General features: G+C 36.8%; 1 protein-coding gene across 1 annotated transcript; it reads right to left on the bottom strand.

Annotated features, from left to right (window-relative positions):
• Positions 1–652: 652 nt before the first annotated feature.
• On the bottom strand, positions 653–12683 carry LOC140140770 (uncharacterized). The gene is made up of 13 exons (XM_072162509.1): positions 12487–12683; positions 11840–11950; positions 10638–10862; positions 9556–9721; positions 9114–9241; positions 8411–8680; positions 5833–5952; positions 5415–5537; positions 5006–5131; positions 4401–4514; positions 2548–2754; positions 2067–2169; positions 653–1547 (listed from the first exon to the last, which is right to left on the bottom strand). The coding sequence occupies exons 2-13, from the start codon at positions 11901–11903 to the stop codon at positions 1160–1162; spliced, it is 2034 nt and encodes a 677-aa protein (XP_072018610.1). The 5' UTR covers positions 11904–11950; positions 12487–12683; the 3' UTR covers positions 653–1159.
• Positions 12684–14070: the final 1387 nt, after the last annotated feature.

Raw genomic sequence — 14070 nt, 5'->3', positions numbered from 1 at the left:
GGGAAAGCTACCAAACAGGACCCATGGTAACCAAATACCGTAAAACCCCGTCTACAAGCATATAGTGTGCTTCTGATGAAAGCTACATTAATCCAGTCACCATTATGGAGTTTGAGCAAATAAATTACGGATCTAAGCATTTACAAACAAGTATTATTTTAAGACCGATCTATTGTATTGGTATATTAACGCTTGCTTCGAATTAAAAGCTTTTATAAAAAAACCACTATATATGCTTGTAGACGGGGTTTTACGGTATGGAATAATATAATTCAAACTTACAAATAAATGTTAAAGCTACTGGGCAAATATACAAAGGAATTTTAAAAACAACGAGACTTTCAAGAATCAAAAATGTGACCGTACAGCACGAATGAGCCGTAAATGTCCTCAATTGTATTCTGAGTTACAGTGTAAAATGGGCATGAAGGTCGTATTCATAGGTACCTCATTTAATGAGATACACGTAGCACCAAATTGAAATACCTATGAATATGACCTTCATGCCCATTTTACACTGTAACTCAGAATACAATTGAGGACATTTACGGCTCATTCGTGCTGTACGGTCACAAATACGATATTCATATTTTTGAATTTCAATTTCAAAACAGAACCATATTGGGATAAATATGGTTTAGTTTTAAAATTAGGATTTTTTATTCCAAGTGTAAGGATACTTTTTTGGCGCAGTATAGTAACCAAATAAACAGAGTATTTTACCAAGACCTCTACTTGTAAAAGTGTTTAGTTTGCAGGAATGAATAAGTTATTAGGCTAATGTGCCCAAGAATAAAAAAGCTTTTTTTTTCATGTATCAGGTTTTTGATACTCGGTCCAAGACTTTTATGAATAGCTAGCTTTATTTATTGAACCACGCTACGCGATTTCTATTGCTGTCGCCACCTAAGGTTTACTGCTGCCCAGCTACTCCATTGGTACTCTAGAGTACCCGTGTGGACTCTCGAGTACCCATGTAGACTCTAGAGTACCCGTGTGGACTCTAGAGTACAGATATCAGAGTCACAAGTACAGTATACACACTGGTACTTCATTGGTACTGCACTGGTACTCTAGAGTAGTCACGAAGTAGCTGAGCATCAGTATATCTCTGGGAATATAGAAGTGTATGCTTATGAAAGCCAAAAAATATTGATGATCAATAAATATTATTCTGTTCATAACTGTTCCCGCTTGCTTTCCTAATTGTTTGTTTCATTGAAATATACCCATTTTCATCTGCTTCTTTCTCTTGGTCTCCAATGACATCAATATATGATGGTGGGGATTGCATCCCTGCGGCACCTTGAATATTATCCAAGTCGTCGTACAAATGGCCTGGATGTGGGCGGGATTGAGAAGGTATAGGCGCTGGCTTTCGGGATGAAATAGTCTCTGCTGTGCCTGGTCGTGTCCATTGAACATTATGGTTGGCGGCATACTGATCAAATGCCGCATTGTATAGTCCCTCCTCCTTTGGCAATGTGAGATTTGCTGCGCAAGTAACAGCAATAGCTGGCAGTTCGCCTCTGCTTGCAGGAGGTTGGCTGAATTGTAAAACAGAAATAATAGCATTGTGGGCAATTGAGTGGCCCAGTATAAAAACGGCCCATTTTTTTTTTAAATAGAGGGCGCTGTTGAAAAATGTCAAAGGTTACCAAAGGTCATCCATACAAACATAACACATCATGAATGTAACTCGGGAATGTTGTCAATTTAATATTTTAAGCATCACATTTCTTATGTATTTTATTGAACATTCGTACATTTACAGTGCCGATTTCTCCCAATGACGAAAAATGTGCCATGGGCCGTTTTTATACTGGGCCACTCAATTATATTATCATCTTCAACATAAATAACAGCATTATTAGTAATATGGCTTAAATCAGTAGCGCAGAAGGGGGCCATTTCAGACCTCTATCACCGGGAAAGCCCGTTCAATCTACCAGGGAGGATATCGGCCTAAAATTACCCTATGCATCGTCTTTTTAGCTCGTTTAATAGTTTTCATTGGATTCAAATATCTAAAATATGATTAGAGAACAACAAAAGTCAATACGTACCTCTTTTTACAGCAGACCACAAATAAGACAATGATGAGAATCAAAATGACGATGCCTCCTCCAGCACCTCCTCCTATAGCTGCTGTATAGCTCACAACACCGCCTAATTAAAGTTGAAACAGAGCAAAAATATCAATTGAAGACCTCAAAGCTAAAACGGGGTTAAGTCCCAAAATCATGAAAAGTTAGTGTCCGTTTCTGCTACGCCCTCTGTGCAAAATATTTTCATAGTGAAGTTAATGTTGTGGAGCATTGTATCTACATGGACAAATGCACCTCCTTGCGTTGAAACTACATGGACTTAACAACCGTCTTTTATCATTTATTTATCTCGTAATGCACTCAATGTGACTTTACCCCAATTTCGTCTTCAATTTATCGACACATGGGAGTAAAACACCGCCAGTTTGGATTTCAAAATGCAAAGACCATTGGTAGACTTTTCAAAATCTTGATATTTTTTTAAAACATGAGTACTCACCATCTTCTGATTTACAAACAGGATTCTCATCCGACCAAGTGCCATCGATTTGACAGAATGCCTGCTGCACCCCGCCTTCAAGCATGTATCCATTCGCACAAGCAAATTCCACCTTCTCCCCTGGTTCATAGATATCACCGGTGTGACCATGAGCAGAAATCACATGACCATTTTGTATGTCACCTGGGTACTTGCAGCCACTTGACACTGCAACAAAGCCATGTATTAGATATCGTTATTAAGGTTAATAACTATTCTAAACTGTAGCGATTTGATAGTTCGCAGTATCTTGCGAATGGTAGCGAGATTTGGTAAAAATTGCATTAAGCGAGAAGAATTCAAATCTCACAGATATACTTGTGTAGATCCTGTGGTTCTTGAGTTATGTTGTAGAGAAGGCTGAAACAACAACACTTTTGTAAAACGTACATAACTCATTCACAAAAATAAATAAAGTTTTCAAAGTATATGATTTGTAGAATGAGGTTTTGCACAACATCAAAGTGTTATTTTATAATAATATATCGATTTAGATAAAGATTTTTTTGGCTGCTTTTTACCAACAATACCTAGTCTACCCGTAAGCATACATTATTTTGAGAGAAAAGGCTACATAGTGCAAACTATTCTTTTCTGAATTGTTTTTCCACGATGAGCAATTTCAGGCTGATATGTTAAATACCATAGTGGTTTCAAGTGTTAGCCCACGGTACGTCACATATAGGCAAAATCATACGTTTTCTTAATACTCCAATCAACAATTTGGTGAGATCTTCAAAACTGGTATAAACTTTGACTGTCAACATCTCAAATTGCCCAAGTGAAGTAGATCAGTTGATTAATTTTTCATATTGGTTGTCTTAAAGGTGTATTTCGTGATCGTAGCATCCTCTTTTTATGAAAAAAAAACTTATTCCCAAAATTTCACTTGATTCCAAGATCTGCAAGAAATTCTTTTCTTTGCACATAAACATTATGTGTAGCCAGAGGTTTCCAGTGATATAAAAATCTCAACTTTTTTGCTGAAAAGTGGGGATGAGGCTGTGGATCACGAAATGCCCTTTTAAGAGGCAAAATCCACCATAAACAAAATAGAAGACGTCACAACAAACTTAAACACACAAATGAACAAACAAACAAAAAAGAACAGTGTGTGGCACCCAGAATTTATCTGGTTCATCTGAATTGATAGGAAGAAAAAGGTTCGTGCATTATTTTGAGCTGAAGCTGTGACTACTCTTCTTTACACAATTTGTGTTTTATCAATTTGAAGTTGCCAGTTCCCAAGCTGTATGTATTATATCACAATGACCCTAAAATAACCTCCAAAATGGACCAATAGGGAACTACGCGGTGGTCAAAACCTCAAATGATCCAATTTAGTTTTAGCGGCATTTCAAATAATTTGTCACGAAAATGTAAAGTTTGCCAACAGTTGTGAAAGACATATGCTTGTTTCAGCTGCATTTATAGTAAACTTCTGAAAAGGACAATATATGTGTCACAGAAGTCGTCATTCATCCAAAATAGGACAATACTACTAGTTCCACGTGTTCAATACCGTGCCCATCAAGGGAATGAAGAACACTCGGTCAAACAGTATTATCACCGTCCTTAAATGCTATATCAAATATAAAAACAATAAGCCCTTTCTATCAACTCCCAAAAATTAAATACAAAGTGAGAATACCATTTTGTTCAGATTTGTATAAAACTATAATTTCCTTGTTCAGTAGTACGAATGTAGAAACGTTATTTAGACTACAGAGATAGAAAGATACCATTTGATATCTTATTAGTAATGTTTTCTGATTTTCCAATTCTATATTATTTATTCTATATTATGTACTTACAGAACTGGCAGATGTTACCAATGTATCCATTCGGACAAGTACAGATAAATGCGTTGACCTGGTCGACACATTGTCCTCCATTTTGACACGGGAAAGACGAACACTCGTCCAAGTCTGGAATTAATGTAAATGAATACACAATAAATTTCGGTACTAGAGAAAGCGCACTTGGCGCAATGCTGAGCATGAATGCGAAGTGTGTTTGTATGTACACTACTTACAATAAATTTAATTTTACATTCTTTCTGTTATATTCTCATGGTGCTGTAAGTGTTTTTCAGTGTTTTGATACATTGTTCTATTGCCTTACTGTATGAAATGAAACGCAATTGATTTACACTGAGGGTAAATGCTTTATATTTGAAAAAATGCTAACAAACCATCTGCTCCTTTATTTCTTTGAGTATTATGTTTAATGTATGAAGAGTATAGATTACAAGATATAGAGTTTTTAGAATTTGTGATTGTATTATACAGAATATTTCAAAGGAATAATCCTGTACGATGACCATTTACCTTTCATATTTGTACAACTATGCCAGAATGTTCGGAATAGAGAGTTTATGCCAATTGCACAAGACTTAGAAATATATAATATAGCATACCTATGCATGTGCTGATGCCATCTCCATCAAAACCAGGTTTGCATTTGCACTCATAGGTACCTAATCTGTTGGTACAATCCGCATTTTCGTTACACACATATGGGGTCTGTTGACACTCGTTGACATCTGTGGAAGAGATTGATGTGAATAGCCAGTGGTGGCACCAGGGGGATCCCCCAACATCTTTCTTTGTTCTCCTATCAGAACCAATAATCACTGAAAATCCACTAGTTTGGGCTAAAGTCACCCAATTTTAGGAACACTTCCCGATTTTTGCCCCCCGCATTTTATTTAACTTTGCCTCCCCTCCGAAAAAAATCCTAGCGCCGCCACTGTATATTATTTAACTGGTCGGCATTTAATAAAGTTGTTTTGAGAGCATTCTCAAAAGTTTTCTATTGAGTTTTACCTGTGCACGTTATACCGTCTCCTTGATAGCCGGACCTGCATTGACACATGTAACTACCAAATGTGTTCGTGCAGTCTGCAGCTGAATCACAAACAGATGGTGTTTGAAGACATTCATTGACATCTGAAAAAAGAAATTATTATTTGATTGATTGATTGATTAATTGATTGATATGCTGATTGATTGGTAAGCGGATGATCGATGGATGGATTAATGGAATAATTTTTCCAAAAGAAAATGCTGACTGTATACTTAGTCGTGGTAGAAAGGCAGTTAGGCAGACTGCCCATCATAAAAATCTTTATTTCTCGATAAAAAATCTCTCTTAGGATCCTGGTTTTCTTCATATCGGGACAAAATAAAACCATCTGGCCTTTGCCTTATTTGCAAGGCCTGGCTGATTACACACTCGACTCACCTATTTGGCATATGTCTCCTTGATACCCAGTCCCGGTGCAGTTGCATTGATAATAGTCTATTTCATCAATACACATTCCTTTGTTGTTACATGGGTTGCTGACGCATTCATCTATTGTATCTGGAATTGAAATAAAAAACAGAGTTACATTAAATATTACATTAGGTTAAGTATTGTGCCATTAAATGTTGGAAAAAGTGTAAATATATGTGTGTGAACGTAATCCGCGCAAAGTATCTAAATTTACATTAAAAAAAATCGACTGGTAATCAACTCAAAACACGGACTCTCCGAGTATGTGGAGAGTTTCCTTTCCATTTGCCATAAATTAATGGAAATTCTCTTTTACCGATCCTTGGTCAGGCGAGTTTTTTTTTATAAATCACGTCCGTGCTCTCACTGCCTTGCCGTGTGCGTAAGCGACCACTCATACTGCAGTTACTGTTCCTATACACAATACACAGTGATCTTACCATTGACGCGTGACCTCTACAAATAGCGTACGTTAAAAGTATGGGGATTTGCCTAGTTAACGTCGCTGTGTGAAAAATAACCGGCCGATATTAAAAGTCCTCTTCTAAAATTCTAGAAAATATAGTTTTGTAACATGTCCGAAATTTTTAGCTTATTTAGATGTTTGGAAATATGCGTACTTTGGTGTTTTAGTGTATGTTATAGGTAATAGTACATTGCCTAGTTAACGTTGCTGTGTGAAAAAATAACCGGCCAATATTAAAAGTACTCTTCAAAAATTCTAGAAAATATAGTTTGGTAACATGTCCTAAATTTTTAGCTAATTTAGATGTTTGGAAATATTCGTACTTTGGTGTTTTCGGAAGGTTATGTAAACGACAGATAACACCAAAAAATATGAAGAAATTATTTCCAAACCGTATTAAGTCAACAATCGTTATGTTGCTCATTTTCAAGAATGCTGGTTAACAAAAAGCAAGCCATTGTCTCATTTCGTGAACAAAGGTCCAGATACCATTGTTTCCTTGCGTTTCCTTTATAATCGGTTACCCAACTGAAGCTATAAATACCAGCTCATTGCGATACCGCACATATAAAACAGACACGTGTGCACAACCAGAGAAGATCTGATTTATCTGTTTTCAGTTAGTGTTATCTTGGTTTAATAGCTTTTAATGGGGTTTAAGTCCTGCAAAGGTCGCGGTGAATTCTACTGTAGACATGACATAGCATCATGTTAGCCAGATTGCCCCGACCAATCAATGCAGTTTAAAATTCCAAGCGTGGCGATATTAGAAGAGGCTTTTCTTGATAACATAGAGATAACTTGCAAGTCGCGCGGAATAGGAATGACCGTGTCCAAATTTGAATTGACAACGGGCGGGGCTATAATTGAAACAAAAGTCACCGTACATAGTTTCAAAATTATTTGAATGGAATATTTGTAACAAATCAAACAGTCTCGTAGACTGGCCCCCAGTCTCGGTTCGGTTCCATCTCTGGATAATGTACATGTAACAAAAATAATTACATAATATGCCCTATGAAAAAAATGCCAAAGTCCTGTAACCCCCCCCCCCTTATTTTCCTCAATGCCAAAAGTCCATTCCTTTTCATCCACAAATCGACGCCACTGATTACACACTCAGTCAACCATGCAGCAGTATAGAAATTTACTCGTATTATAAGCATGATAAGTGAACGCGAAAGTCCATTGAGCGCTGATTCCTCGACTGATCCAATCTGTTGGAGATCTCCCTTCCAAATAATCGTTCAACGGTGATTCCGATGTCAATTACGAACGCCCGCCCCAGTTTGAATTCAAATATGGTAGCAAAAAGCTATGCCGCGGGATGTGACGCAAGATCGGATGGGACACTTGTCAACAACTGAGAGGTATTGAGCTCAACTGGCACGCGTCTGATAGACCCATGGTACGCGAAATAATAAAAGGCAACCACTCGACTCGGACTTAGGCATATTGTCCATATTGCGTATATTATCGCGTGCGGTTTGCAAATGTTTGCACATTATTTAGCTAGGGAAGCAGTGCGCCTGACCCAGGATGGGTAAGTGAATTCCCACAAAATGCTGGGTGCTGGAAGGCAAATTGCTTACAGACTGGGAGGGTCCATGTATTGGGTTGATTTTTAATGCTATGTAATCTACATTACCAGTCGTTTTTTAATAGGGTCTATGGTTGCAGGAGGCCCATGGACAAGGAGCAGTGCGGGACTCATTTATATTCTTCTTAATCACCACTTATTTCATTTCCGCATTTGTGCGGGCCCCCTGAATACTTGGGACCACTGGACTTCGTGCACCCTGTCCACCCGCTTGCCACCTCTCTGTATGGTTGCATACATTACTCCTATCGAGGGATCCGAGTATACACGAGTGGTTGAACATGCGGCTTCTATTCAAAGATGCAGTTATCATCACCGGTTATCATCCCTATTTCAATCTATATAACTTTGGAGAAATTATCCCTAAGAGAGAAGTGTGTTGCCTAAACATTATTTACAAGAATAATCAACATCTAAGCCCTGATGACCGTTCTTCCATGACCAAATGGATAAGATAACCAATTATACCCGTAGTGTACCTGTGAATACGTGTAAACCTCCTGCTCGCTCAAACACAGATGATCCTACCGCTATTGCCTGTTGTCCACCATATTTGTTATATCTTACGATCTTAATTAACGCCCAATCCGACCAATAAATGTATTCGTCATATAAACCACTATCGAAAAAGTGAAGGTCCGGAATTTCTGAAGTCGGCGTGAATTCAAACAGTTTTCTTCTGTCTCCACCATCCATGTCTGTTGTTTCAATGGTGTTAACGCCAGCGTCACACCAATACATTCTGTTTCCTGTATGTAATTAAAATGGTGGCGGTATGAACGTTTGGACAGTATTTTTTGTGGGACATAAGAGCACATCAGACATAGTGAATTGCATTCTGAATACGACGGCTAACCTGGTGAAAAAATTAGTTTGTCTATATCATTCCCGTCGAGTCGTGCCACTGTTTTTCCACGAAGAATGTCCTTCTGATACCAAATAATTTTGATTTTTTTTAAATTCGCGATATAATATACATATTATGGTAAATGATTAAAATTGATATTTTTGATATTTAACAGTCCTCGAAGTGAACTATATAAATCTAATGATATGTACTTAAAGTGTATGTAGCTGGGATGAAAAGCTGGACGATCAATTGGAAATTTTGACCATATATATCAATGAACACGGAAAACCCCCAACATGCATTGCGCATTTAGTATTAAATGATCAGCGAACCTTCAAGATCCAGGGCTAATCCATTTGGTAGCTCAAGACCAGTGTTTACAATAATCGTCCTCTCGCTTCCATCAAGATTAGATCTCTCTATCTTCGGATTGGTTCCCCAATCGGTCCAGAATAATCGGCTTATTTTAAGAAACAAAATTAAACATTCTTTAAATGTCGTGATTCTCAATTATATTTCTATTACTTACCATGCTTACAAGGTTTTTAATCTAATATTGTTCTTATTGAAACTGTATTGTTCTTTTATCCAATTGTTACCAATTATATCTAGAACAGTACAGGTGGCTTCCGTGTAATCAAAAATATGCCAGTAGAAAGGGGTGTATCAAAGTTGTTACTATTAATCAAGTCATGATCAGTGTGAGCACTAGGGACACGTGGGGTATCTTTGACAACTTGGCTTCTGCCCGGTATCCCTTCTAACGACTGCTACTTACCCCCAGCAGAATCCACCACAATTGCCCTGGGTTTATCATGACCATCCTGTAGAATAATTTGTTGTCCACTGCCATCTAAATTGGCTCTCCCTGTTGTATTGGTCCCTGTATCTGTCCAGTATATGTGTCTATTTACCACATCAATAGTTAGACCATCAGGAACTGAAATTAAGATTAATTTAAAGTCATAATGTATGATTTGGTCAATTGTTAATTTTGTTATTCATTGGCAAACATTATTACATAATATTATTGCCAAGGAAAGTTTTCTGATCATGTTAGCCGAAATAATGAGGTAAAATGAAAGAAATCCACTTAGCCGCTTCACTGTGGAGCTCCATGAGACACAAATCTGTGATCGGTTGAAAAATCCTTGAAAATTCTGTGATCCAACACAGATTTTTCAACCAGTCACATATTTTTCATAGAAAAATGTCTCCTAGTGCCGGATAATTGGCGAATAAAACCAACAGGAATCCTCGGTTTTAATCAAGAACTCTTAAATTTGACTATAATTAAAGCACTTCAGGCTTATAGTCTGTATACCTTCCTCAAGTCAGTAATTTAGATATTGTTTTTTATTGTATCTCTAAATATAATAATTATACAGTATATAATAAGTATACATTTTCAGAAAGGAAATGATGCAATAAATCCAACTAGCATAACAATGTTTTAGAAAATCTCAAAATGTTACTGTACTAGCTGGAGGAAGGTATACGGACTATAGGGTAGTTTAAAGTACACTATTGAGTATTAAAATCGTGCAAAAAGTAGACATTAGAAATATTTAGTGCTTCCTTGTGAGCAAATTAAATATTATTGCTTTAATAATTAATATAATAATGAATTGCAAAAAGAGTGAAATTCCATAGCCGTGGAGTGGATGCTTCCTGGCTTGATCTGCAATCGACGTGTACAGATGAAGCAAGTTGTTGTTTGCTGTATCCTCTTCTTCCCAACCAATATCCCAGACCGTGCAAAGGATATTGTCAGCAACGCATATAGTGTTTGACTATTTATCAGTATGTGTTTCTCCCTCGTGTCTACCTTGTATAATTATGGAAATTGTTCTTACCTGTTAAAAACCCCACCACAACTTGTTGTTCGGTACCATCTAGTTTCGCTCTACTAATGATGCGACGTCCAACATCAGACCAATACACTTTGTGCTCGACGGGATCAAAATCTACAGCGACAGGTTGAACAATATTTTGAAGCGGAAGTGCCTCAAACTCGAGTGTGTCAAGAGGTGCTGCCCATATTCTAGAATTATAGAGATCGGCTACGAAAATTGTATCTCCTGCAAACAATAGCCAAACAGAACTTGTAACATAAATTGTATCTTATTTGGCCCTAAACACGGTGCTTTTTGGACTCAAAGGGAAGATGTACAGCTTCAAGTATTCTTCTAGTAGGATTTTAGTGGGTGGTGAGAAGTTCCCCGCATGGAAAAGCGCACGGAAAACCTGCTTATGTTGTCAGTCACTTAGTGACAGATAGAAAGCAATTAGGGAAACTCAAGTTGTGATGTGGAAATGAAAATTTGTTTAAGGCACATGTAACGTTATGCAAAGAGCAGTTTAATCCTGACATACCGAATTAATGGCAATGAACAATTCCATTTAAAACCCACACTACCCGTGTGGAAGATTTTGGAAATATATTTCACAGAGGGAGTATGAATTTCAAATGGAATGAACAAACTAGCAGCTCCGTTTAAAACTCACCCTCTCTCAGTGGAAGATACAGATTCTCAGATGGTGTATGAAATTCAAATGGAGCTGCTTAATGTGCTCATTCCATTTGAAATTCATTTTAAATGGAATGGCCCAATTTTTGTATAATATGTACTTAATAAACAAATAAGTAAAGGTATAATGTGCATATCGTCGTTGGGCAGACAAAACCAACTATATGCATTTTGACGTTTGAAATCATAATATCCTATGTAAAAATTGTTCTTTTAGAACCTCATAATGTGCAAATTAGCGTGCAACAACAAAGCACCCTATTGCCATCATGTTCACACTGAATTCACATTTCCTTGGTGCATAGATTTTATAGAAGTAAAAGCAAAAGCTGAAGCAAAAACAACACATCACATCACACCATTATCACATCGTAATGCCTAAACTATATATTCAGAATTTTAGTTCCAGGCAGTGTTAATACTAAATCCAATTTGTGTATAGGATGAAACTGGGTCTAAATTTTCAATAGATTGTTTTGAATTCAGAGGTCAACCGCACGAGTGACAATAATTATGTATATACATACTTGCAATCACATGACCGGCAACAGTAACAGCAATTAGAAAGATGTAGGTATTCAATCTACCCATAATGGTGAGGCATCAGGAAAATGATTGGTAGTTCTATGATGATATACCTGCATGCCAATACACATAATTGAGAAAGATTTTTAGAATGTGGACCTGTCCTTGTTTCCCGATCGGTTGTTGTTGAACACATTCACATCAAATAGAATACATTAAAGACCCATTCAGTGATCCCAAGCGTAAATTGTTTACAAATTGCTAAAAGAGGATAAGTCATTCAAATTGTCATTTGGTATTTTTGAAATGAAATATTTGGCAAAAAACAAAGAAAACAGCAGTATCGACGAAGTTGAAGCCCCATTCAAATACATGTAGCTAATTTATATACTGTCAGTATATAAATTACAGATTCATATGTAAATGCCTTATTTTGTCTAAAATACACGGTTTTCGGCTGGACAACAGGGAGGCTATATTAGCACATCTATAACAATAACAAAGGTACCAAAATCTGAATTTGGATGATTTTTAAGATCGTCCGGATGAGCAAATCACTGAATGGGCCTTTAAGTAACAATTATTCACCGACACCATTCGCAGATCAACGAACGAAATCAATTCAAAAATATTTTTGTGAACTACTTACCTGCAATACATGTAGGCCTATCTGCTTCTTTCGCCTTTCTATGCAAAAAAAACAAAACGAAAATCTCTGAATTTCTTTTCCTTTTGTTACTTGAGCACCTGTCCTGTAAAATTGATGGTTGCGTGTCGTGTTGTATTAGCTATACAGACTATTTTCACCAGCCTGTAGTATCGCAACAATACAAACGCAAGTATATATTTGCCTGGTAGAAATATTTGTTTGTTGTTAGGGGCTGTACAATAAATATGTGCCCCAGGGAGCACAAACTTTTCGAGTGACAATGCTAAATTTGCTTGCCCTTATTCTTGGTGTGCAAACAAATTATTGTTCCTACCTTATTTGTGCCACTTAAAGCAAAAATAAAATCTTGTCCCCCTTACCCACTTGGACAATGCCAAAATTGGATGACCTGGTATTTCAAATCGCAATGAAAAATGAAAAAGTGCATATAATTTTAACATTTTCATTTCTTGTATTTTATTTCGTAATATACAAATGGATCTAGTAATCAGTATCGCTTGACCCAATGTTGTGATGATTATCGCTTGACCCAATGTAGTCCGCACCTCCCCCAATACTAATTTTCTCCCATTTCCCAAGACACATATTAAAGTATTGCACCGTCCCTTATCATGCTTACATTGTTCAACTTCTATGATACTTCCTGCAACGCTATATAGCATGTACGCACGTATTACTATACGAATTGCTGAACATATTTTTTGGCTATAGTTCCTTCAATATTAATCCCCCGGGATTAATCCTTTGAACTGCTATTGACAAAAGGCACAAAAGTCCTTTTTCGATCTGTGTAGTGGCCAAACCACAAAGTCCTTTTCGATCTGTGTAAGACAACTGACCTATCTATTTACCCGATTCGAACAATAGACGTCTAATTAAACATGTTAAAGCTCCTCATTAATTTGCCAAACCAGAACTTCCCAAAGATTCCAGAAACAGCCATAGATGTGCTAAACTAATTGGAAAAGAGAAATCAATCTGATTATATAAAGTAAAAATTTTACTTTTGAAAAGGGGATATAAAAAATAAGTAAGTGCGCAAGTGAGTCTGCAAGAAAATATGCTTAACCCTCTCCATGAGGCTGTCGACTTTTCAAATTTTTGTTTAAAATTTCAAAATTTCAGAATTGTACATTTGCATTACCATATTTGGCATCAGCATGAGAAATGCATTAAACTGAATACAAATGAGCCTATTATTGATTCAGTGGTTCTTGGGATAGCTCTTAATAGAGACTTTTTATGTTGAAGCCCATGGCTAGTACGCAGAGCATTAACTAGCAATCGTTTGCACTAGCAATATTTATAAATACAGATCGAGTTATATGCAATCCTGCAATAGACATGAGATAATTATCATTAAGCTTGGAACAAAAAATCATTGATTGTCACTTCAAGTTTACGAGCGAGTGCGCAAAACGTGCAGTCTGCGAACTGAATATATAAACCCTGGATGGTCTGCAGAGGTTAGCACCAAGATGAATACATGCAAAATGCCATGTTCCACAACAAAAGACAGGTTCAACATGTTCAATTAAATTTTAGCGTTTCTTTTATTTTCAT

The sequence above is a fragment of the Amphiura filiformis genome, chromosome 19, assembly GCF_039555335.1.
Source record: "Amphiura filiformis chromosome 19, Afil_fr2py, whole genome shotgun sequence".
Lineage (NCBI taxonomy): Eukaryota > Metazoa > Echinodermata > Ophiuroidea > Amphilepidida > Amphiuridae > Amphiura > Amphiura filiformis.
The sequence above is the reverse complement of the archived record's forward strand: the minus strand, read 5'-3'. Positions and strand labels throughout refer to the sequence as shown.